General features: G+C 43.9%; 1 protein-coding gene across 1 annotated transcript in view; it reads right to left on the bottom strand.

The window, feature by feature from the left end:
• The window catches only part of RGS7BP (regulator of G-protein signaling 7 binding protein), a 104327-nt gene extending 83128 nt beyond the window's left edge, over positions 1–21199 (bottom strand). The window contains exons 1-2 of the mRNA XM_018569333.1: positions 20820–21199; positions 17142–17308 (exon numbers count right to left, since the gene is read on the bottom strand). Of these exons, the coding sequence (XP_018424835.1) occupies positions 17142–17308; positions 20820–20972 (320 nt within the window). The 5' untranslated portion in view covers positions 20973–21199. The remainder of the gene's footprint in view (positions 1–17141; positions 17309–20819) is intronic.
• Between the last annotated feature and the right edge of the window lie 5320 nt (positions 21200–26519).

Genomic DNA, 26519 nt, shown 5'->3' with positions numbered 1-26519 from the left:
GCTGCCTGCCTCGACCCGAACTTTACTCTGACAACGCATTTTGTCGAGATGAAGTAGCTTTCATGCACATGCATCAAGAGGTCAAAGATGCTGAACCTGAAAGAAGACCGAGGAGAAGAAGGAAGGGCCGTTAAGAGAGGACCGCAGCACTGGAGGATCTATCTATTTACCCCAGAAAGCGCTAATGATCAGTTATGGGATGTTGGGCGTATGACAAACACCCAAAAAATCTTCACCCAAGTACATATTGTATACCTGGCCCATCTACCCTGCTGACACTTCCCCCGTGGGTCTTGTTGAAAAATAGAGACAGGACTTGTTCTTTAACACAATAGTGGCTGCAGCCATTGCTGTGTGAAAACACTGTTCAGAAGCATAATTGAGAAATGCAATGTAGCAACGTTATTGTTAGATTATATTTCCTTTATTTATATGCAGATCAAAGGGAAGAGCTTTAATCCACATATGGTGCCAGTTCAAACTATCTTACAATTAATTTTCTTTTCCCATAAAGTTTAACCCCTTATTAGCCCTTAGCTAACCCTAATCAGTCATAGTTAAAGTGAATGCCGGATAAAAAAAGGCACAAATAAATCCAGCTCTGCAATCAATATCTTTTCATTTATTTAAAATGTAATTTTAATAGTATTTAAATGCAAGCAGTGTAAGCACCTGAAAATGATCTGGTATCAGCCTCTTGCAGTCCCTGTACACCAGTTCAGGATAGGAGGAGAGTGCAGAGTGACAGAGTGATATACTGTATATGAGGGTGGACAGCACCAGCAGGAATAGTGCTAAAATCTGTGCAGGCAACCAGGTAAGTTCTTGAGCACCAAATAAACAACAGAGAGATGGGCACAGAAAGCATTTATTGCTTTAAATACAATCCAGCAACATTTAAATGTACAAAGTATTAGATGGATAATACAAAACTGGTAGATATGTATCTATTTTGTATTGACCAATGAATACTTTGTATGCTTTCTTTGTCATTTCTGATGTAATTGTATAATGTAATAAGCTTTGACAGGGGGCAGGGATACCCCTGAAATGGTGATGGATTGTATTTATCTATATTTTATAGAGAACAATAATACTTAGGCATCCAGTCAATCACAATGTATGAAACATGTGATTCTCTGTAGATTGGACACTTCTTTTACATTTTCAAGTGAAAATTTAAAAATAAAATGTATACAAATAAAATTGACTGCTTTAATGTGTTTTGAGTTCACTAATTCAATTAACTAATTATGCATCCCATATAATGCTAGGAAATACTTCACCTGGCACAGTGCTGAGGCTGGTTGGGATCCCACCATGACTTGCAGCCAGTGGTTTGGAAAAGTGAAGACCACACAGGTAACATTTACACAACTGTTCCAGACATCCCAACTCTCCCCGACGCTCCGGGAGTCTCCCGCTATTAGATAGCAGCTCCCGGCCGCATGGGAGAGAAACAATTTCTCCCGGAAAGGTTTGCTCTGCTCGATTTTTTTTTTTCTGTCCATCGGAGCCACCAGCCGCCATCAGTCAGAAAAAAAAAGAACCAGCATAGGAATGCATAGCTAGATTCCTATTGGCTATTTCACTTTGCAATAGCCAATAGCAAACTAGCTATTGCACCTGCCCACTGCTGCTGTCAATCAGCAGAGGGGGACCTGAAGTTCTCCATCCTCCATCTCCATCCTCTTATAGTGATTGACAGCAGCAGAGGGTGGGTGCAATAGCCAGCTTGCTGTTGGATATTGCAAATTGAAATAGCCAATAGCAATCTAGCTATGCATTCCTATGCGTTTTTTTTTTTTTTTTTTATTCTGACGCCAGCAGCTATTGAGAAGGGCACCTCCCTGAAATTGCTTTTTTCAGGTTGTGATCCCTGCTGTTCACCTTCTTTCCTTCCACCTTGCTTACAGTGATCCACTTCTGGATGAAGCATTGGTGATAAATCTGCTTAGTAAATGTACTATGTTGGTGCACATCATTACTCTTTCCACAGTTTTTTATTTAAACAGCCTTTTAGCTTTCTTAAAAATAACTTTTGAGCTGATCAGCCTTCAGATATTGGGATAGGGGTAAATAAGTCAGAACGATTTATTTTGGTAAAACAATCTGCTTTATCTTCCCCCCTTTCCCAAGTTTATATTCTCACTTTTGCTTTGCTCTCCTGCCACTCCACTGGGTCAAGAAATACCCACTATTGGGGAGCATGTGACTCCCTCTTCCTCCTTCCACATGACAGCACTGGTGCTTGGTGGTATGGCAGGAAGCTAAGACAGGACTTTCTCTCTATACTACCTGCAACTGAACAGAGCAGTGGGGTATCCACGGAAAGGCGAGTATAAACTGTTGGGGAGAGTGAATATGAACATAGAGATAAAATACATATACCGTGTGTGAGATGTTTAAACTGCCAAAAGATTTTTTAGGTCTGCACAGCCAGTTTTGTGTTCCGAGCAAATCTGCCAGACAGCACAGCCAGTTCCTGGATCTATCTGCAGATTACAATGCAAATAAGCAATGCAGCCAGATCTGGAACCCACCCCAGTCTATTATTGGAGAGTGACAAAATAACAACAGCACACTAATGAAGTCATCATAATTTGCCATGACGCTTCTACTGTTAAACAGCATAGTGCTTCACAGCACAACACCTACCCTTAGCCCTATTGTGCAGAGGAATGCCAGGAGACTGATATTAAGACAAATACTGGTACTTACTGTATGTAAAGAACCCTTTAGGGAGCTCTCTTTCCATGTTTTCACCCAGGATTCTTCTCCAGAACTTTTATACAGAATTCATTTTTTTTTAAATTACATATGATTCAATTAGAAAAATTGGTAAATCTTGGGTGAAAGTTGTGTGAATCTTGGACGAAAACTTTGATAAATAGGCCTCTATTTTTTTTTTTTTTTCAAATATAACTAAATAACATTTTAAGGGGCAATTTGTATTTTAGCATGGCTACTTAACTAAAATGCAATTACACAAAACAGCAACTCTTTCTATGAAACAAATAAAGAATTGCAACTTGTGAATGTGAGGATTTAATAAGTGGTACAAGGTGGTTTCCTTGCTGTCCGTGCCTACTAAGGTTATATATTTTAAACACGTGTGCTGCATGTAAGGAGCGCAGCCATCAAACATGCCTGGATTCAATTTCTAGATTCAGTAAAGGCCTTCTGAGTCATTGCTAATACTGACCATGGACTATGGCATTTTTTATCTTAATTTTTGAAGCTTTTCCATTAGTACCAATTGACACAATCATCACATAAAAGTGTAAGCATTTGCAAGTGATTTATTGACCCCATGGTTGCTTGAAACCAGGAAACAATGGAAATGTATGGGTGTCACATTACTGTTCGTTCAATTACTTTTTATATTGAAAGCTAAAGAAACTTGTCGCCTGTATGGTCAGTGGCACACTGCTCAGGACAGTCCAATTCTATTCAATGGCTTTTGAAATCAAAAGCTAATGAAACCTTCCAAATGCATGGTCAGCTGCAGTCTCCATCCTTGGAACTACGAGTCTTCAGGTTTGCTAGTTATTAATCATTAATTTATTGGTTATCGGGCATACATGCCCAGTCATGGACCTGTTTAGGTGGCCACATCGAAAGCTCTTTATAGCTGAACAAGTCTAAACCAAGAAAACAAAACTCAGTTCTTATAATGCATTAAGATTGTCACATGTTTTCCCTAATGCTGCACTATGAATCAGAATATTACAATGGGCACAAACCTTGACACAATTTTAATGATATTGAATGCTGGACTGCACATTGGCTGATCTCCCAATGAAACATACAGAAAAAATATGCAATCCATAGTAGTGTATGTACAGTATAGCCCAAAAATGTTTTGGTGTGGATAGAGTAGGAAATGGTTTGAATCCCTGCCAGGTGTTTATTGCTGGCTCTGTCCCTGCTAGGGATATTGATCCTTTCTTTTTGGCCTGGTGACAATTGTGACTGGGGCAGAAGGTTATGGAAATTCGAAAGCATGACTGAGGCATAGTTCCTTGATGCAGTAATTTAGGTCAAAGTGCTAAAGTATGAATAGGCACTTGGTCAGTGGCATAACAATAGCCATAGCAGCCCATGCAGCTGCTATGGGGCCCACGGGTGGAAGGGGGCCCCATTTAGGATTGCAGAAGTTGCTGTTGATACTGACCCTGTACCCCCTGTGACATTTCCCAAGAAGAGCTGACATAAAATATACAGGAGGAGACAATGTAGACAGCTCTCCTGCTACCCAACTTTCATTGACAGTAGGGAGGTCACTGAGGGGCCCCATTAAAATTTTGTTATGGGGCCCCATTATGTAAAGTTACGCCCATGCCCTTGGTGATTTTAGGTTTGAACTGTAGCCTCCCAGGGTATAACATTTAATATAGGCAGACCAGAAGTCCATGTGAAAATGAAAAACAATTGTGTTTTTTCACATCTTACAGCATCCAAACTTCCTCTGAAAACTTTGCCACCAGCAATATCTGTCAGTGAGTAACATTGTAGTATATTGATACAATAGGTCCTTGGTCCATGCTCAGCGCTGGCCATTACTGAGGGCAGCAGTACAGGCTGTCCATGGTCAATGCTCAGTATAGGGTATCACTGAGGGGGTGCCAATGTGTCAATAGTCAGGTGTGGCAGTATAAGCTTTCTATTATCCTTGCCCAGTATGGGGCATTACTTGAGTCTTACTGATGTGTCTGCCATCAGCTGTGGACAGTACAACCTGCCCTTAATCAATGCTCAATATTGGGCATTAAAGGGGGCAGCTGATGTGTCTGTTAGCAAATGTGGGCGGTACCAGCTAGCTATGATCCAGGCTCAGTATTGGGCATCACTGAGGGGCATGGTGGTGTGTCTATAATCAGGTATAGGAGGTACAAACCGGCTATGAACCATGCTCAATATTGGGCATACCTGGGGGTGTGCTGGTGTGTCTATTATCAGGTGTGGGAGGTACAAGCTGGCTATGATCCATGCTCAATATCGGGCATCATTGGGGGCATACTGGTGTGTCTAATATCAGATATGGGAGGTACAAGCTGGCAATGATCCATGTAGAGCTGCAGCTAACGATTATTTTCAAAATCGATTAGTTAGCCGATTATTAAGTTCGATTAGTCGATTAATCGGATAAACAATAAAATAAATGTAAAAAAATGGCTCCAGTGATGGGACTACTAGTTTGTATTGAGATTGTAGTCCATCACAGGAGCAAGCTTGGAGCAGTGAAGGTAAAAAAGTGAAAAGTGTGGTGTGCAATATAGTGAAATGGAAAGTAAAATTATGCAGCAATCAATGCAGAATGGCACCGGCTATAGAGGACTACAAATCCCAGCAATAGTACAATATACAGCGCAATGCAGAATATCACCAGCTATAGAGGAGCACAACAAATCCCAGCAATAGTACATTATAGCTGGCAGTATTCTGCATTGCGCTGTATAATGTACTATTGCTGGGTTTTGTAGTCCTCTATAGCTGGTGGTATTCGGCATTGCACCACTGTATAATGTATTATTGCTGGGATTTGTTGTACTCCTCTATAGCTGGTGGAATTCTGCATGGCGCTGTGCAGAATATCACCAACTATAGAGGAGTACAACAAATCCCAGCAATACATGATACATACAGTGTATCATGTATTGCTGGGTTTTGCATTCCTATGTATAATATACAGCACAATGTACCATCAGCTATAGAGGAATACAAATCCCAGCAATACATTATAGAGCACCATGTGTGGGAAAGTGCAGGCTTACCTGAGCAGTCTTCCAGCAACTTGCTTCTGAGATCGGACCTGTCTATCAGCGGCTGTCATCCCCCCACACCTGCTCCTCCTTACTACATCTCCCCGCGTCCCTGTGCCGATTGTGGATGTGGGCGGGCGGTGAGTGTGAGGTGGGAAGAAGGTGTGGCGTGTAGAACGTGGATGAGGGCAGGTCTGGCAGCGGTGAGCGTGAGTTGGGGAGGAGGTGCGGTGCGCAGCGTGTGTGGAGCCGTGAACAGGGCCAACTGATCGGAAGCCGATTAATCGATTATTGAAAAAGTTGACAACTTTTTCAATAATCGATTATAATCGATTATGTCGATTAGTTGTTGCAGCCCTAGATCCATGCTCAACATTGGGCATCACTGGGGGCATGCTGGTGTGTCATTTATCAGGTGTGGACAGTATAAGCTGCCCTTGATACCTGATCAGTGTTGGGCATTACCAGTTTGCCACTTTACCGGTGTCTATTGTCAATTCTATGTGGTACAAGCTGGCCATGATGTATGCTCATTACTGGCAATTAAGGAGGGCATGCTAATAGCCACGCAAATCACTGATATATGCCCTTCTGCTCACAGCGACCATGAACCTTACTCTACTTGGCTGTAGGAGCAGTCAGTAGGGGACAAACACAAAGGCTTTCTTACAAATGACCGATTACACATATTATTATTAAAATGTACAAAAAGCTAGGTATTGCTTAATTTCCTTGGCCACAGTTTAACGCCAAGAACAAGCAATGACACCCTGAAATGTCCCTTGAAATCCTTAAAAAGCCTTGCCTGTCTATGACATCAACTTTGATATTGTTATGCTTATGAAGTACAGCATTTACTACAATTACATGAAAACTCATAAATATTTCAACAAGCTCTTCAATACAAACACACTCTAGGCATGAATTACCACTTTGTTGTTCTTTCCCATCCTCCTGGGAGAATTGGAAATAAACCGTGAAATGCTTATTGAGAAAAATTTTAATCTGGTAAATTCAAGTGTGTCAGTAGTTGGAGGATTAACCTGTCATGCTGCATATCTGCTGGCTAGTGGCTTCAGCTTTCATCTTATGTGCCGCAGGGACCGGAGCCTGGCTGCCAGCTAATGTATGACTGGAAGCTTCTACTTTTAGACCAATCTGGTGCTGAAGAGATAACTATGCCAAGACATTAAACTACTCTTAGCATAACTTGACAGTATTTACTAGGCACTGAAATCTTAGTCATCGTAGGCAGGATTTTTCCTCATTGGAAATCCATTCTATATATATCGGCCACCTAAATTAGGACCCGGAGACTGCCAGATGACCCCGCTCGGAGCACCGCACACCGGAGCAGCGGTGACGCGACGCTCGGCGAGGTAAGTAAGAAGACACCTGGCGCTGACTCGAGTATAAGCCGCGGGGGGCACTTTTCACCCAAAAAAATGGGCTGAAAATCTCGGCTTATACTCGAGTATATACGGTATATTGTATTTTCCTTCTATCTATAGCACTCTTTAGCATGTCAAGGGTCTCTATGCTGCCCGTTTTATTTCCAGTTGTAAATATGTCCATGCGATTATAGAGGGTCCTGAAAAAGAAGACAGATGCGGAGAGAAATCTGATCTTCTTAAAATGCTAGTTGCCTTTCTCTCATGCTAAACCTATAACTTCCTCTTGAGCCTCACAATTGGCCAGTGAGGCTGTCCTTCACCCACTGATGGGCCAGTGATAGGGTGTAGGAAGGAGGGGGAGAGAGTGATGATGCCATCAGTCTGTTGTTGCTCCTTCGATGTACGACCAAAGTCTAGGGGTGGGGAGGTGACTCAACTGTGTTACTTAACTGCACCAGAGAAAAGTCAGGCCACCAAGCTGGCTGTTCTGCATGGTAGGGCTGTGTAAATCAAAGGACTAGATGGGCAAAAAAACAGCTCACGTGTATATATTTTCCTCTGTGTAATTAGCTGCTTGCCAGGGGTTCATATGTAAGAGATCCCGCTACCAACCTCAAAAACTGCAGGCAAAAGCACAGAAAAATCAAGTATTTTAGAGGTTTATTTACAGTGGGTTTTTTTCTTTCCATAAATTACTTTTTTGGGACTTGCAATGTGTTCTTGAACTTACTAGAAAATTGGACTTCTTTAGGAAAGTCAATTCCCTAGCACAGCATCCTCCTTTCTTGTATTTCATAGCCCTCTCCTCTTCTCAGAGTGTCTAAATACTGTCTGTACTGGCCCGGCATCTCCATTTCTCCCTTTACCTCCCCACATAACCTTTATTGTAGCAGCCAGGGAAGGAGGGGAGGGGAATAATATGAAGTATCTCTTGAGTTACAATACTAAGGGGTCTATTCACAAAGCTGCCGAGGGCAGCCGAGTGAATGACCGATCAGAAGTGAAGTGAGCCGAACACTGTTCGGCTATTCACTTCAGGCTGGTACGGCTGATTCAATGGCCGGCCGCTCGGCCAGCTTCGTCTTTCAGCACGGCTCAGCGCTCGACTGAGCCGCTCGGCCGTGATCGGGAGCTGTACGGGCTATTGTGAATAGCCGTACAGCACCCCCTCGGTTCTCCTGAACCGAAGGGGTCCTGGTGCCGAAGCTAGCCGAAGGATCGGCCGAAGCTACGGCCAGATCCTTCGGCAGCTTTGTGAATAGACCCCTAAGTCTTCTGGGGCACCTAGCAGCAGTCTCATGGCTTTTGGATGTCTACAGAGACTTTTGCTCATAACTAACATGCAGATAATAAATGAACATATAATCGTATTGGAAGATTGTTGATAGAATGAATAGTCTAGCAACAAGGCCTTATTGAATTGACTTTCTTATTTAACTAAACCCTGCTTCCTATATGTTTATGTTCTTCTCACTTTACATATAGTAGCTGTAAGCAGGCTAGATTATGGAAGACTTTGGTGTCCCTAAAAAGAAGTGCATACAACAGATGTTTTTATTCTGCTATAAGTAATGGAATAAAAACTAAAGAAAATTCTTCTTCAGTATTTAACCAGTTTTTAATCCTACTTTTAAGCATTGCTTGCAATTTCTTCCCTCCTCGTTCCAAATTCAGTATTTCACCTTGATGTTTTTTCACTATTCCTCGCTCAAAAAAAACAAAAAAACCCATGGAACTGGAATTTTTCTAACCAGTGGTTTTAGCATCAAGATTTCATTGATCTGTGAGCTTCTAGAACTAGTTGGGGGCCCAACAAGGTAAGGGCAGGTTTTCAGGAGGTTATGGTTTAGGGGCTAAGTGTTAAAGTAGAACTCCAGGCAAAACTTTTTTCTAGTTTGGGATAGAACAATAAAGGTTTAGAACCTCTTCCAGATTTGTTTTGCTGTTTGCCTTTCTGTTGGGAAGATAGAGAGGTCTAACCATTCCCCAATCCATCTGGGCTGTGTTTCCTAACAGCCTTGCTGTGTTTTTTTCTTACTTTTATTTTTGTGTTCTGTTTTGCAAGGTGGTCCTGTGTCGGGGTGGGTACATAGAGTCCTGTCTGTTTTGTCAGCTGGCCAACCCAAGAAGACATTCTGTGTGATGCTCCTATATGCGGAGATCTACCCACAAACTGCTAGCCTCTCAGCCAAGGAGCTGTAGGAGCCCTATGTGAGTTTTGGGTATTCCATCTTCTATATTCCTCTGTGCTGTCAAGTTTAGTGTGGACCTACTTCCTTCAAGAGCAAGTAAATGTAATCTATTCTGGGAACTAGGAATGTCTTATAGTGATGTCCCTCTTGTATCTGTAAAACCCCTATAGGTGGAGGCCGTCTAAAGAACATCAGGACAGTTGCAATTAAGCTCTTATTTAGCAGAGGCTCAGGATCCCCTTTTACCCAGGTGTTCCTCCAGTGCTGGGATGTAATAGCTGCAAGGTAACCAACATCTCATGCCCCCCTTCCCCTCTCTAACATGTTACACTTCAGAAACTTGTTCACATCAGAAATTCTGAAATCACAGCTCATCTCGCCTTGCTTCATCTGAAAGCATAGACTTAGCAGCCTGCCAGCAGATCCATCCTAACGTGGCCAGTCTGTATTTCTTCTTCTGACACAGGTACAGGACGCTTCTGGCAGGGATAACATAAGGTGTCAACCATTTCTGTATCCTTGCCCACAGCCTGGGAGGGTGGCTTTCATAGAGGCAGATGCCCTCTCTTGTATCTGCTGAACATCTTTTGCATTCTCTGCCCCAAGCCCACCCCCAGGTTTACATCAATGAAAACTGCTTGCCAAAACATGCAGTGAGATATGGGTAGCTAAATGTATATGCAAATCTCAACTTTTCCTTCAAAACTAAAGCTTGGCCCATCCCTCCAAGTCCTAAGACTCTTCATTGGTCAGTGATGTTTTAAGGTATCACAGGGGGTACAAAATGTTTAGGCAGCTTTCACACCTTTCCTTGGGCATTTTTATGCATGTTTTTAAGGCAAGTGTTTATGCGTTCTGTGCTATTTTGTTGGGTTCTGTCAGCCAATATACTTTTGAGTAAATTTAAGGTTGCTATAGCAGAGGCTGGTTACAATGTGCTGGAAATGCATTTTCACTTCTGAAATTGCCAGCAGTAGGGCCTACAACACATAATAACACCCTAGTAAATGGACCTACACATTATTGGGCAACGAACATGAATGCAGTGCAGAGACGTAAAATGGCACCATTAAAAACAATGCCAAAGTGTTGTGCATACATTGATGTGCATGCCAACATATGCATTAATTTGCAAAGGTGTGAGCAGGGCCTTAAAGAGTGAGGTCAAGCTGGACCTCTTTATGAAAAGAAGACATCTGCATATAACTCCTACTGCCTTTATGTTTGGATCAGATGTTCATTCTGAGACTTGTCAATGTGATTGCAAACAAAAGCAAGTCAGAAGCAAGCAAAACAATTACGGACAGCTCAAAATTATTTATTTCATATTTTTTTAGTTTGCAAGAATGATGCTGCATTACCGATAATTTGTTAGTGCTATGATATAAAGAGACTTATAGGTCTATTTATAAAGCAGTGAATGTGACTTCTGCCAAACGCTTTCTGGTGGAGAATCAATCACTGTCAATTAAAACACATGAAAGATTTCCACTAGTGAATACTGGGTGATGGCCACATTCACTGCTTTATAAAGAGACCTCCTAAATTATAGGTATAGGCAAACAGCTAAATACAGTTGAACTATTAATGTGTAAACTAGGGATGCACCGATATATCGGCCACCGAAACATATCGGCCGAAAATGGCACTCTTGGCTAATTGCCGAAAGTGCCATTTTCCTGCCGATACATCGGCGCATCCCAGGTTTCTCTCCTCCCCGCTGGGCGCTGCTCTGTGTCCCAGCAGGGAGGAGAGAAAATTTGTTAGCCGGCCGAGCGCTGCGTGAGGAGAGCGCTGTGAGCGGTCGTTGTCTCTCCACCCACACCGCTCAGCCGCCTATCACAGTGTGGCAGAGCGTTGTGGTGGCAGAGACAGCGCTGTCACAGGAGGTTGGGCTCTCCTCCGTGCACTGCTCACTCAGCCTCCTGTGACAGCGTGTCAGGGAGGAGAGCAATGTACACACACTCAGTGATCAGTGATCGCTGAGTGTTTGTACATAATTGAGGACATGGTATGTGTACTATATCCTCAATTATGAATGAATGGGAGTGATCTATATCACCTCCTGTTCACTCATAATTGTAGTTATAGTAAACATACTATATTCTCAAGTTATGCATGAACAGGAACACGCATAGAGGATTCCTGTTCATTTATAACAGAGGCTGCAGAAAAAGAGATTGAGGACTCTGTGTCCTCAATCTCTTTTTCTATTTTAAAAGGAAAAATATCAAGGGTCTGTTTAGACCCCTAATATTTCCCCCGAAGACCCTAAAAGTAAAGTAAAAAAAAAAATATTGAATAAAAAATGAATTAATAAATAAAAATAAATATTAAAAAATGTAAAAGTTTATAAAAAAATAAAATAAAATATTTGAAAAATGTGAAAACATTTAAATAAAAACATTTTCGGTTTCGGCCTGACAATTTTTTTTTTTCGTTTCGGTTTTTAAATTTCTATATACCTTAATCCACAGGGATAGCCCATGCCCTACATGAAATAAGCACAAATGGAGGGGAGAAGACAAATGCATGATTTCTTTTAACTTGCCCGGAGTTAGGCTTTAAATCAAACTGATGGGCTTTTATCCTATAGAACACGCAAAATCTCTCTTGTAGTGTATGTGTTCAGGGGTGGTGTGGAGATGGGGTCTATTTAAAAAAATTTTTGGAGCTGAGCTGAAGAGCATAGGAAATAATTATTTATTTCCTTTAGGGCTGCAACCAACTAATCGATTAATCAATAATAATGGTTGGATCCCCTAGCTCTCTCCTCCACGCTGGGAGGAGGGCACAGCAAGCAGTGGGCGGGTGCAATTGGCTATTGTAATTTACATGTCCAATAGCAGGCTGGCTATTGTACCCTCCCACTACCTGCTGTATTTACATTCAGCTGCTGTCTGTGGAATCTTGCCACTGGCAGCTGTGATTCCCTGGCTGAAACTATTCAAGTGCCATGTGCTTACAATACAATTATAAAAAAAAATATATATAAAAAGGTGGGGAAAAAAGTCCTTTTCGGTTTTGGCCTGACAAATTCTGCTGCGGGAGGTATGTTGCAGTGCCATTCATTTCAATGGCACTCCAAACACGCCTCCCACCCACAGTGTGATCGCCCGCACTGGAACGCACGGTACCGCAATACTGTGCGTTCCAGTGCAGTGTGATCGCCAAATATTGTGCATACTGTTTTATTCTGAAGTAAACTTTATGTTTGTAACACTGCATTTGTGTATTTTATTTTAAATTAAGGATGGTATTTATGTAATTTTTTTATCCGATTAATTAAAAAAAATTATTGGCCGACTAATCGATTAACAAAATAATCATTAGGTGCAGCCCTAATTTCCTATGCTCCTCAGCTTCATCTAATGGCCATGATGTATCATTACAACTCACTACATTCAAACTGGGAAAAAATATATTAACAACATTAGTTTTTGGAATTATTTGCCCAAAACTAACATTTACAGATATTCGAAGAGCAAAAGGCCCTGCAAACTGTTTGTAAATAGACTTCTAAGTGCCTTGGGCCATTTGGTACACCAACTTTAGGACATATGGAATTAGCTTTTCAATACCCTTCCTGATGCCCCTTCCACAAGTATTTCCTAGGGACCCCATCTATGAGATCTATTACCTATAATACATGTAACTTTTTCTAATAGGAACTCCTACCTTAATTTTTAAACAACATGTCCCGTGCACACTTTAAATAAGCAGTACACAAAAAAATTATATTTCAGTTCTTCACAGCTCGGATACAAGTTAAATTATATGATGGCTATCTATAACTGTTGGGGATTCTAGTGATCAGACATCCCTACCAGCATTCCGATTTGAGAAATACAATGCTGTATATGTGCAAATATAACGTAGTATAAAAATGGTGTATCTTTGACATCTGTCCTTTATTGTCACAGGTCGGCTAGAACTATGAGGTGAGTGAAAAGCACTCACCTCATAGTTCTCCTTTAAAGTGACACTAAACTCAGGAGTTAAATATAAAAACTAGGGATGCACCGATACTGATACTAGTATCGGTATCGGTGTCGAGTATTTGGGCGAGTACCCGTACTCGCCCAAATGCTCCGCTGCCTAGCCCGATTCTTCCGGTATCAGGAAGCCGGGCAGCACCTCAATACACGCTGCCCGGCTTTCTGATTGGTTGAAAGCTGGCTAATCAGGAAGCCGAGCGCTGTATAATGAAGTGGCGCCCGGCTTTCTGATTGGCCGGGAAGCCGGCTTCATGCTCCCTCCTCACTTCATGATGAGGTAAGAAAGCTGGCTCCATTCTTTTTCATCACCTAGTGACGAGAAGCACGGGGACGGCTTCCCTGCTAATTGGGAAGCCGGGTGGCGAGTCTTTACACGCTGCTCAGCTTTCCGGCTAATCAGGAAGCCACGTAGCTAGTCATTACACGCCGCTTGGCTTCCTGAATGGGTCTTCCAATACTCGGTATTCGGTATCAGCAAGTTCTGAAACACAAATATCGGTACTCGTACTCAATACCGGAATACCGTATCGGTGCATCCCTACTAAAAACAAAAAGACAGGAGACTGCACCTGCGCCAGAGGCTCTGAGTAAGGACGTACTTCCCTCTAAACACTTCAGCTGATTGCCTATGTATATGTGATGTTTCACTATCACCGCTCTAATCTATCCTGTTTATGTGAGTAGTTTTTATCACTTTTATGCATTGGCAATAAAACGTTATTAAACGAGGAGAAGGCACTGTCTTCTGTCTTTTTGTCTTTACATGTTACCTGAGGATATATCCCATAGTCTTGTGGATGGCGGCCTCCCAATGTTGTATGGCTGAGCACTGGGAATTTGCTACAGTTTCAGAAATTGTCAGGAGTTAAATCACAAAAATGCATTTAAGTACCCTATCAACAAAAATGTATCTTATTTGTGTATCAATAATAAAATAGAAAACAAGCTGCACTCCTTACCAGAAATATGGAAGCACTGCAACAGCAGGTGGGTGCTTGTAGCGACCACGGACAGCACCGTGTATAGTACAAGAGTGTAAAGTACATGTCACCAGGACACCAAAAGATAAATTCCTGGGCTGCTTTAAAGTCGCACTGTGACAGAATAAAACCTCACCCTGATCACTTCTTAATTATGCTTCTGTGTAGAGTAAAAATCTGTCACATCTTCAGTAATAAATCTGTCTGAGAACTTTGCAAACTGTCGCACTTGGCTGCCAAGAAATTCAGATGCAAAGGTCTGTAAACCTATCGCTGAGACTTTTCTGATAGAGAGGCAGCCTGATTTGTGATTAAGTATGTCACTAATTTGTTTGACAAATGTTACCTTATGGGGACATTTATCAAGCAAATTGGTGGCATTATTATGTGTAAATCAGTCTGCCTCTCATTTAGCAAAGTCTCTGCGACAGGTTTACAGTCCCCTGTGTCTGTATTCCTGGGCAGCCAAGTGCGACAGTTTTTAAAGTTCTAAGATTTATTACTGAAGAAGAGACAGATTTTTACTCTAAACAGGCGCATAATTAGGAAGCTGTCGAGGTCAGGTTTTATTCTGTCGCTGTGCTACTTTGGAGGGAGGAATTTATGACTCGAGCTACAACCTTATAATACATTTTTCTCATTGCTCCTGTTTAGCACTGTTTTGCCATGCAACAGAATTGATCATTGTCCCCCTATGTGTTTAAACACACATACTGCAGTTGCTGTTTCTCTGAAACTGCTAAGCAATTGTGTTAGGGCCCATTCACATCGCACGCTACAACGCACAGCTGCTGGTGTGTGTTGCCTGGCACAATGCTGATGCACCAATACCGTCACATCGCACTGTTTACTTTTTTTAGAACTTTATTGTCCCACTGCTCTGAAAAAAAGTACTGCATTCAATTAAAAGATATGACCAGATACATTTAAGGCAGGAACTTTCCTGGAAAATTTGAAGTGCACTTTCCTGCGATATGAATATTTACAGTAACATGTATGCTGTCTTCTGGCTACAGGACATTCTACAGGGCTCTCTTCTATAAAGGGATCCTTGACAAATAAGCACAATGGGCATCGGGATGTCATGTTCTCATTATGCATTTTTCCTCAAACCCTTTAGACCAGTGCTGGACATATCCCAGGAGCCAAGTAGCCAATGCTCCTTAAAAATTACAGCTGGCGCCTAACTTATGAGGTCTTCTTTAGTTGTTGTCGATGGAGCTGGCTCCTAAAAAATTCCTGCAGTCCCCTGGCCCCTGGTTTGGACAGACTGGCCCCGGGATACCATATTAATTTACTTACCCCTGCTGTAGAGACATTTCTACTCAAACCTGGTAAAGTATAGCTAGTTAAAGCCTGGCTTCAGCCAAACTTTGTATTCCATTTTGGAAAGAGCGGGAAAGTTTTCTTCACATTTTATTGGCATATGTTTCCCTATATCTTACTGTGTCCTGCAGTGACGTAGGTGCTGACAGGCGGAATCACAGCACCCAGTAGGGGACACATTATTTAAACACATTTTGGCTAGCGGCCATGCCTGGTGCACTTCGAGAGAAAATTAGAAGTTCCACCAATGGTAAAGGTAAGTATAAAGCCTTTTTTTCCCAGTGTGTTTCTTCTGTTAATCTTTTTAGCATACTGATAGGTTTGCTTTCGGCTTTTTTCATTGACCTAATTGGTAGAACAATTAGAGCAAGACAAATGTGGAAGTGTTCAGTTCACATCAGTTAAAATGCTGGAGAATGGCAACAGTTCGGATATTAGAACATTTCTGCTACCTAATGCCCCTATGTGCCTCTATGACAACAAGCATCTTCTTGAGCAAAATACTGCCAAAGTAATGGCCCCTGTAATTAAGGTCCTGTGTTGATGGGCTTTGGGGTTGTGTTGATGGCATTAGTGACATCGGTTTGAGATAATTCAGAATTTATTGTCAGGTACATCTGACCTGCAGTTGACCTCCTTCTGACATGCCCAGACCTGTATGGGAATGCAAAACCTGTCTGACTTGAACAAAAGCCTGTTGACACAGGGCCTAAATTAGGTCACTCAACTTGGAGGTGGATAATAAGCTCTTAAAATGTAAAAGCTTTTTTTAAGGCTGGTCCAACATTTACCAATTTTACTGGTTCCTCCTAATCAAACTGACTAAACAATGGAAAGGCCCCAGCTTATGTATGAAGAAAGGCCAAGCCTACAGTAGCAAAATCCTATGCGGCCCATGAACTGCCAGATGTTTACAAAAATGAAACAGTGAAGACTTAATAATCCAATGTGAGGTGACTGCACATTTTTATGACACAAAATGCTGCTACAAAGATCTCCTGTCATATGAGGATAACCCAGTTGAAGTGCTTTATGATTTGGCCCTGTCACCCCACAAATTATGTTGTTTGAGCTTACTATCACACAAAATCCTGGATGGACACAAAACATGCCCCTAGTCCAACAAACCTAAAAATTCCAGCTATTGCATTGGTATGGACTGAAATGATGAAGATCTGAAGATTGATCTGAAGAAGATACAGAAGATATCTGGTTCAAATACAGCAAGGTCTTTCCAAAATCTCAGTGCTATCCATAAATGTATTTGCAGAGCCATTTTCATGGAAATAATATCACTAACACCCCATGGGCTGTGTGTGTTTTTGCACATAATAAACATATGTAAAGGAACAATACAAAGACATGTAGACAGTTCCAACTCAGTGTCCTTGCAAAGACCTCTGAGCAATGCTTTTCTTTTTTCACAGACATAATGAACATAATGAATTAGCTGCTTAATTACAAGGAAGGGAGCAGTGTTTCCTACCCGGAGATTGCTGCGAGTTTTTGGTGCGCTTGCAGAGCCATCTCACAACCTTTGGTTCGGGTTTTCTGCATTTCAGCCCGTAGGGAGGGACAGCTTACTGACACATCCCCGATGGAAATGACTAATTCGCGGTACAAAGCCACCTGGGTGTTGAAATCCTGGACAAGCTGGAAAAATACATCACAACTGTCAGAAAACAGCATTTCTCTCACCCCTTTTTATCGTCAGGGCTCAAATACACTTGACCTTTAAATCTTCCTACCATCATGACATGAACCACGGTGGAGAACTGCTTTACGTGCAGCCTAATCAAGCCAATTAGTTGGAGGTGGAGTAGCTTTCAATAAGGGTCAAGCTTATACTAGTAAGCGATGAAAAGCCCATGGGTGGGGGGTCAGATACATTTGGGATTATTTTAATTGCTTAATAGCACAGGATTAACTTCATGTTGAATATTTTCTGATCTCCAACACACTACAAATCAGTATGCTGGCAATACAGAAACAGTTAACAAGGGAGAAATATAATTTTAATTAGGGATTTAAAAATTCAGTGTAGTTGAGCCCTTTGCTGCTAATAACATCTAATAAACTACTAAACACATATTTTAAAATATTATTTAACACAACATTACTGAAACACAGTTTCCATGGGTTATAGAGACCTATAAAACAAGCAAATAAGAGCTGCACTGCAATTCTCTTTTTAAAAGCTTTCTTTGCTGTTTAAATTATGGTTCAAGAGCCGTACATAATCCCTCATTGATTGGTTACTAACTACAGCCACCAACGCTGTTCTGAGTGCATGCACACCCCCCCCCCCCCCCATCTGTAGGCTAGACAGTAGAGGTGAGAACATCCAGGTGTCTACAGTGCAGACCAGGAAATTGTCCTACATACATAACAATCAGCCATTGATGATGTTTGCTGCAGGTTATCCCCATCCATGCTGTGATACCCCCACCTTGCCTTTGAATTAATATTTTGTTCATCAGAATCAGTAAAAGTGCATAACGCCACTGCTGAGAACAAGTTGGGTGGACACTATATGGGACTCTAATTACCATCAATCAATTAGCACGGGCACAGTGGTAGTGTTGTGGGCATACACGTTGTGTCAATGCAGCAATACTACCAGCAGAGATGGAAGGGCGGTTGCTATGGATGTTGAGTCAACCATGGCATTAAATTGTAAATTTTACCCCCACCCATCACCACCTAAATAAAGCAAATAAATAGCCTATTTTCCAATCATCTCATTACTATCCAATCTCTATGTGGTCTGCTCTTATATTACCATCTTACCAAATGAAAACATATGTGATATGATCCAAATTGAAAAGAGTGTATGGAGAAGATTAATACTTCATACAAATAAAGATAGTAATTGTGCAAACCAGAAGACTGTCACAGAAAATAAAGGCATGGATCTGAAAACTAGAGCACACTTTGCACAGAGTAATTTGGGCCCGATAGGTCTCACTTGAAAAATGCCTGAAAATGAGCATTTTTCAATGCTAAAAAACCATCTCCCTTAACTAGCTTTCCATTGGCTAAAGCAAAAATGCACAAGTCTGAATATGCCGCAAATAAAAACACTCCAAAGTAACCTGGTAGCGCTCACGTTCAGGTGTGAATGCAGCCTAACTGTAACGTACATAAGTTCTTAAAGATCTAATACATAAAAATACACATTCAGGCAAATTTCATGCATCTTGACGCCTTGAGCCCATGTATAGCAGCTGACAGCCACCTGTACTGATGGATGGACTGTATTCACCTGTGTGTATGTATCCACAGGTCTCTTTGTCTGATGAAGGGACCCCTTTGCAGGTTCCAAAACGTTGCATTTGATATGTGACATTCCTAGCTCACGCTAATATAAGTGATTTTGATTTTTGAACTGGGTGCTGGCCATATTTCCTCCACAGCAGACTGTAGGGACCAGCTCTTCATATCTCAAGCACTACTCGTAAGCCTGCATCAAAAATTACACACAAAAAATCAGTTCAGATAAAAAAGGGTTAATCAACAATAGAAGCAGCCGAATCCCACCGCTCTGAACTCATACTGAGCCAGTGAATGGGTTAACCCTCGTGCACCTGTATCCGTCTCAACTCGCTGCCTCTATCTGCAATAATAACACTAGCCTGACGCCCAGCTGCAAGTTCTGCAAGACACAATTGTCAGGGCTGAAAGGCAAGGTGTAATGTGGTTATTTCATTACACACCAGTGCCTTCACCCATTTCATACCTGCAGTTGTCCATGGCATATAAAAGCTATGTTGAAGAGGCAGAGTGGGGATGTGCTAGCTTGCCCTCACTTATAGAGTGGAAATGTGTGATGTGGTTACACTGCAGCCTGTTAGCAGCAATAGGGTGGTATTACAAGGAAATTTGCATCCCTGTATGCCCCAGCAGTACTATGAAAAGATGTGCAGGTGCAAAAAAAATATGGACTCTGGCTGAGACCTGTGCTGTACCCTAGCTATTGTGCCATCCAAAAAGAAGCTCTGGGGTCAAGGCGGACTATAATGATGGCAGAATGGGCACATGCCCAGGGCCTCCAACTGAAGGGGATGCTAATAAAGTTGTGAACTTCAATACTGGTTATAGTAAGCCAGTTCCAGAATTGCAAGTCTTTAGAGCAGCCTTTCTTACCCTTTTTTGCCCAGAAGGAACCCTTAAACCCAAGGAATATTAATTAATCCGAGATTAAGGGTGCCCACCTTTCAGTAGTGGTCAAAATGCAACCCTTACAGATCAATGAGGTCATACCGGTGTCATTGCCAAGTGATATTGGCCCTGGCACCATCAGATGGGAAGTCAATCAACCACAGGTTGTCACCTCTGGAGGAACCCTTGAACTCCCGGAGTATTCATTTATCCAAGGATGCCCACCTTTCAGTGGTGGTCAAAATGCCACCCTTACAGACCATTGAGGTTAGACCATTGGCCCTGCGACCATCAGATGTGGGGGTCTATCAACCACAGGTCAATTAACCCCCTGCCATCTCTGGAGGAACCTATAGTTCCAGAGAGCCCTGGTTAAGAATGGCTGCTTTAGGTCAGTTTCAGAAGGCAGCCAGCGATAGCAGCCTTTACGTTCCTTTTATTAAAGGTTTCCTTTAAGATACTCAAAGATCACACACAATTTGTATGCAAACCCCCTGAACCTGGAAAGCATTGCTTTCACACTATATCTTGCCCCCTTAAAAGAGTCACTTGAAGACAATACCGCTGCATAAGATCCATTTCAAACAGCATATCCCAAATTCATTGTTAACGCTGTACAGACACACGTCGGAAACAAAACCCAGACGCCTATGACCCTCGTGCATGATCCCATTAAACCGGTGGGGAAAGGTGGGCACATGCATTAAAAAACAGCCCAGGGCCCAAAGCACAATGAACCCACTGCTGCTCTAGGCAGAATAGGGTTTAGATAAGGACAGACGCTTTCTGTCCAGAAGAGACCCCCATGCATGCCTGTACCACCCTACCATCTATGTGAGCGCTATCCACCAGCTGGAGTTTTAAAAATAGTGCATGTGCACGTGATGTGAATAGACAAGCCCGGGTGATGGGGGCTGCTGGGAGTGGTACTAAAGCAAAACCATCAAAAGCAAACAAGACCTGTCATTTTTTGTTTGTTTGTTTGGGTCTTCCATCTACCCACCATTTTGCAGTGGTCCAGGGCTCTCGGGGATTTGAGGGTGCTCTCCGAGCTCCCCCTGCGATCAAGGTCTCTGGGGAGAGGTTTGCTGCCGATCTGGAAGATGGATCCCTGTGACCTGGGGCGATTTTTGCGCCCATTCGGTGCAGAAGTCATGCATACACATCCAGCAAGGAACGCCAAGGCGAGATGGGAGGGAGCGGAGAGGGGTCCGCAGAGCCACTGTCACTGCTGATGGGGGGGATGGAGCTCTTCTTATAGCAGGTAACCTTCAGCCAGGAGGAGAGGGGCTCGCTGCATAGCTCCGATCTCAGCCTTGCAATAGCATGGCCAGCCCGATGTCGGCACACACAGCCTCCCTCTAAAGATCGATCGCAAGGCAGTGCCAGGGAAGAGTTGCCATCCAGGAGACGATCGGGGGGCTCATCGGTCCCTGCGGATTAGCCGGCTCATGATCGCTGATCGGGCTTTCTCACGCCTCCCTCCCTAGTAGGAGGATTAGATGGCCTCTCCGATGTGGCCCCTGGATCACTCCGACTGCTCTCTTCTCCAAGATCCTCCGAGATGCTTCGCCGGGACTGGAAGAGAGGATGGGAATCTGGCAGCCTGACGTGGTTAGCATCACAGCACATTGATAGGACGGGAATACTAATGTGATCTATCAATCCAGCCCCCTACTGTTTATATACTTATCCAATCAAACGCTCAAGAACATCAATGGTGATATTACTTCATAGGCTTCTATTATTAGTGCCTCTGGAATAGAGCACGCAGCCACGTAGTCGGTGCAGAGGCTGCTGCTTCAGCCAATCACAGCCAGGCTCTGCACCCCTCCGCGGTCATAGGGCTTCGCCTCCCATTGTCAGTGCAATGGGACCCCCATGACTTTTCTTTAGGAAATCAATCTCTTATGGCTAAAAATAGCTGATGGGGGTCACATGATCACAAGTCACTTTCAATGCTGAAGACTGTAAACTGACTAAACTTGCATTCAAGTACCTTAACTAGTCACAAAAATGCAGGTGTGGTGTCAACCAGAGCACCCACGGCGGGACGTCATCACGCACGTGCATGACGTTATCTAGCACACGCATTATGACGTCACGCACGCGTACCTGCCAGCATCCATCATCTTGGTGATGGATGCCGGCAGAGAGAGGAGGGGACGTTTACCCGCCTGGTCCCCTCTTCTCTGGTGCAACTGTCGGGCTCCTCTCAGTCCATGACAGAGTGCCTGACTTTTCAGAGGGGGTGACACCAAACTGACTGTCAATCATTCTTGTGTCGCCCCCTCTCAAGTAAAGTGTGTCACTAGCACACCGTGGTTAAATCTTCAAGAAGTGATAATTTTATTGATGTACACACATCTAGTCACATAGCAATGTTTTGGGGCCACTCAGGGTCCCTTCATCAGACATGACCCCCTCCAATGGTGTTACCCAGTGCGGGCTGCATCTCCCACACCTCCCCAGTGATGCCACTGCAAAAATGTATCCTCTTTGTGTAGATCCTCAAATCATCTCTGAATTGGTGCTGACACTGTCCTTCCTTCAGTCACGCAGCTGGGCGGATCCAGACATAATTGTCGGAATCCGCTTCAGCTGCGGCGTCTCAGTATGCCGCGAGTAGCAGCTCGCGGTATACTGCGGCGTCTCGTATACTGAGCCTAGGGTGACGGAAGGACGCTAGTTTGTGTCCTCCCGTTACCCTAAGGAGAACTATGGGGAAAAGCCCTAACCACATAGTTCTCCTTTTTAATCTTTCACCCAGGAAAGGCTACAGATCACCAAACTCCCTTTTGTGACTAATCTAGTGATCCACTTTTCTGCTTGGAACTTTAGTCCTTCATCCAGGTATAACTGTAGTGTACTGATCCATTTCCTTTCTGTCAGTAACCCGGGACTCACCCTTACATTTGCAGTGCAGGAGAAGTACAGTGGTACCTTGGTTCACGAATGTTTTTGTTCGCGAACAATTCGGTTCACGAACATTCCGTTCCCGAACTCCGCATCGGGTGACGAACACAACCGCAGCCATCTTCCCTGCTCTGACACATGGCCGTGGCTTCCTCTAGTTCGAGATTGCGTTACCCTAAGGAGAACTATGGGGAAAAGCCCTAACCCCATAGTTCTCCATTAAGGATCTACAGCCGAGTGATACAGAAATAAGATACATTTTTGTTAAAGGAGAACTATGGGGTCAGGGCTTTTCCCCATCGTTCTCCTTAGGGTAACGGGAGGACACAAACGAGCGTCCTCCCGTCACCCTAAGCTCAGTATACCAAGACGCCGGAGCGGATACCGACATCGATGTCGAGATCCCCCCAGCTGCGTGAGTGACAGCTGGCTCTGCCTATCTAGAGGCAGAGCCAGCTGTACCCTCCCCCGTCCGTTCCGCCAGTCAGCGCTGGCGGAGCGGGGAGGGGGGAATCCAGCCCCTCCCCTGTCACGGCAGAGAGCCGTGACAGGATTGAGAGGTGAGCGAACGCCGCTATATGTCCTCTGCCGTGACAGGATCGAGAGGTGAGCGAACGCCGCTATATGTTCGCTCACCTCCCGATCTACTGAGCCGACCTGTGACAGTCTCATTGTCACAGGTCCACTAGAACTATGAGGTGAGTGAGAAGCACTCCCCTCATAGTTCTCCTTTAATAGTTTAGGCACTTAAATGTATTTTTAAGATTTAACTCCTGAGTTTAGTGTCACTTTAAAGGGCATTTCCATCTTTGTAGCAAAATTGGGATATTGAGTTTTGTTACATGTTTCCATTTACATTGTATAACTAAAAAAAAAAGTAAAATGGCATCTTATCTTATTTTGATAGGCGCCTTCCACAGGGGCAGTGCAATCAGGTACGCCTGTCGCCTTTTCAGATCTGATTAAAAGCCCAGTGTTAAGCTGGCCATACACCTATAGACTATCTGCAGATTTTCTATGGTCAGATGGAAAAAGTGCAACAGATTCTTCCATCTAGGCTGCACTGTGTGGATGGAGGAATCTCCCGCTGGGCCAAGCTTCAGTATCTTGCTAGTCGGCCCCGCTGGCTGTCAGAATACATGAACAATGCCTGCATCCAATCAGATTGTTCAGGTATTTTGGCAGCCATTGGGGCCGACTAGCAATACTGAAGCTTGGCCCAGCGGGAGATTCCTCCATCCACACAGTGCAGCCTAGATGGAAGAATCTGTTGCACGTTTTCCATCTGACAATAGAAATTCTGCAGATCATCTATAGGTGTATGGCCAGCTTTAGTCTATGGGCGGCTGGATTTAAATAGATGTGCGTTCATTTCTATCCGACTACTCCTGACTTTGTCTGGGGGGTCTATTCACAAAGCTGCCGAAAGATCCAGCCGTAGCTTTGGCTAGCTTCGGTTGCGGGAGCCCTTCGGTTCAGCCCTTCTATTCACTAAAGCCCCTACAGCACTTGAAGGCGGCAGTGCGGCTCAGCGGAACCGAAGGCATTTGAAGTGTCAGCCGAAGCGTGGGCGAACGGCAGGCCTTTCGCCCCGCAATTGACAGCTGGGTGATCTCACGGCTGGCTCTGCCCAGTTGTAATGACAGATCAGCATCCACAAATGACCTGGGGACGCTGAACTGTCATTAAACAATAACAACTGGGTAGAGGCGGCCGTGACGCCACAGCTGGCTCCGCCCAGTTGTTTTTAATTGGCCAAGACTTGCTAGAAGACTCTAGCAGGTGCTGGCCAATAGGAAACAGTTGGGTGGAGCCAGCTGTCACTGCTAGTTCCCCCCCAATTTTAATTTTTTACATTTTTCTTTTTAAAATAATCTTTATTTATTTTTTTAATTTTTCAATTCATTCACATTTTAAAAATATGTTTTTCAACTTTTTTTTAAAAACGATTTTTTATTGATTTGCTGATTTGCACAGAGGTACCGAGCAGAATAGCCGAGCCAAATGCCGCTCGGCGGCATTCGGCTATTCACTCAATGCCGTTCGAATCCTATATGAGAATTGTGGCGAACGGAGCTTTGGCTCAGTCCTTCTGCACTTCTGCTCAGCCGAACACAGCATGAACGGGTGACCGAAGTGCCGCCGATGTACGCTGATTTCAGCCATACTGAGTTGTAGTGAATAGCCGAACGGCATTCGGCTCACTTCACTCCTGCTTGGTTATTCACTCGGGTGCTTTCGGCAGCTTAGTGAATAACCCCCTAAGTCCGGAAAACCAAACCCCTTTCATACGGGTACCAATCGGCAGGATCCCCTGAACGGATCCCCTGAACGGACCCCCTGCTGATCGTAGCAGTTAAAGGAGAACTATGAGGTGAGTGCTTTTCACTCACCTCATAGTTCTAGCCGACCTGTGACAATGAGACTGTCACAGGTCGGCTCAGTAGATCGGGAGGTGAGCGAACATATACCGGCGTTCGCTCACCTTCCGATCCTGTCATGACTCTCTGCCGTGACAGGGGAGGGGCTGGATTCCCCCCTTTCCCGCTCCGATCCGCCAGCGCTGACTGGCGGAACGGACGGGCAGGGGGCGGGTACAGCTGGCTGTGCCTCTGATAGGCAGAGCCAGCTGTCACTCACGCAGCTGGGCGGATCTCGACATCGATGTCGGGATCCGCTCCGGCTGCGACGTCTCAGTATAACGCAAGCTGTAGCTCGCGGTATACTGAGCTTAGGGTGACGGGAGGACGCTAGTTTGTGTTACCCTAAGGAGAACTATGGGAAAAAGCCCTGACCCCATAGTTCTCCTTGGGGGTGTCACAAGGGTCTTGTGATGGAGGAAAAAAAAAAAATCACCAGACCAATGCTGGTCTATGGGAAGCTGGATGTAAATGGGCATGTGTCCATTAATCATCCGATTACCGCGGACTCTGTCCAGTTCCTGAAAACCGAACCCCTTTCAGAGGGGTGCCTGTCAGTTCTGATCAGCAGGATCCCGTTCACGGATTGCCTGCTGATCAGTTCAGAACGGACGTCACAAGGGTCTTGCGAAGGAGGAAATACTGAAATGACTGGACCCATGTTAGGTCAAATGTGTGTCCGTTTACATCAGATTACCCCCGTCTGCCGGGATCAGGAACTCTGTCCTGTTTGGTTTTCTGGACCTGGAAGGAGTTGGGGGAGGGGGGGGGGGGTTATCAGATGTAAATGGATCTCACAAGATGGAGGAAAACGCTGAAACGGACAAGAGTCAAATCTGTTCTGAGCTGCACCGATCAGCAGGGGATCCGTGGGATCATGTGTGGGATCCTGTTGATGGGAGCTGACAGACACCCATATAAAAGGAGGCTTGCTGTTCCTGAGAATTCCTTCTTCGTTCTCCCTGTGGAGGGGATTGGAGGGAGTTTGGTTCCAAATAATGAAAGAAGAACTCTGTGGAAAATGTTATTACACCTTGCAGTGAGGCGCCCCTGCACTGCAAGAGTTAACTGCTCGTTTTGTGTCTAGGTGCTGAAGAAAAAAAAAGTTGTACTGACCTGAACTTCTGAGCAGATTCCCTGCATCTCCGGTCTCTGAAGCCTCTCTCCGCCCACACTGCACAGATGGAATGTTCCTCACATCTATACACTGGAATAGATCATGATGACACAAGGATTCTAAGGCTGGGTTCACACCTAGGCGTATCAAATATGCGCGTTTGTCGCGCGTTTCGTGCCGCACATTTTTACCGTAAAACAAGTGTGACAAACGCACGTTTCCGCAATACCTGGCTGTATCTCAATGGATA

The sequence above is a fragment of the Nanorana parkeri genome, unplaced genomic scaffold (assembly GCF_000935625.1).
Source record: "Nanorana parkeri isolate BGI_ZX_2015 unplaced genomic scaffold, ASM93562v1 scaffold1323, whole genome shotgun sequence".
In the NCBI taxonomy this organism is placed as follows: domain Eukaryota; kingdom Metazoa; phylum Chordata; class Amphibia; order Anura; family Dicroglossidae; genus Nanorana; species Nanorana parkeri.
Note: the sequence above shows the minus strand (reverse complement) of the source record. Positions and strands in the feature narration are given on the sequence as shown.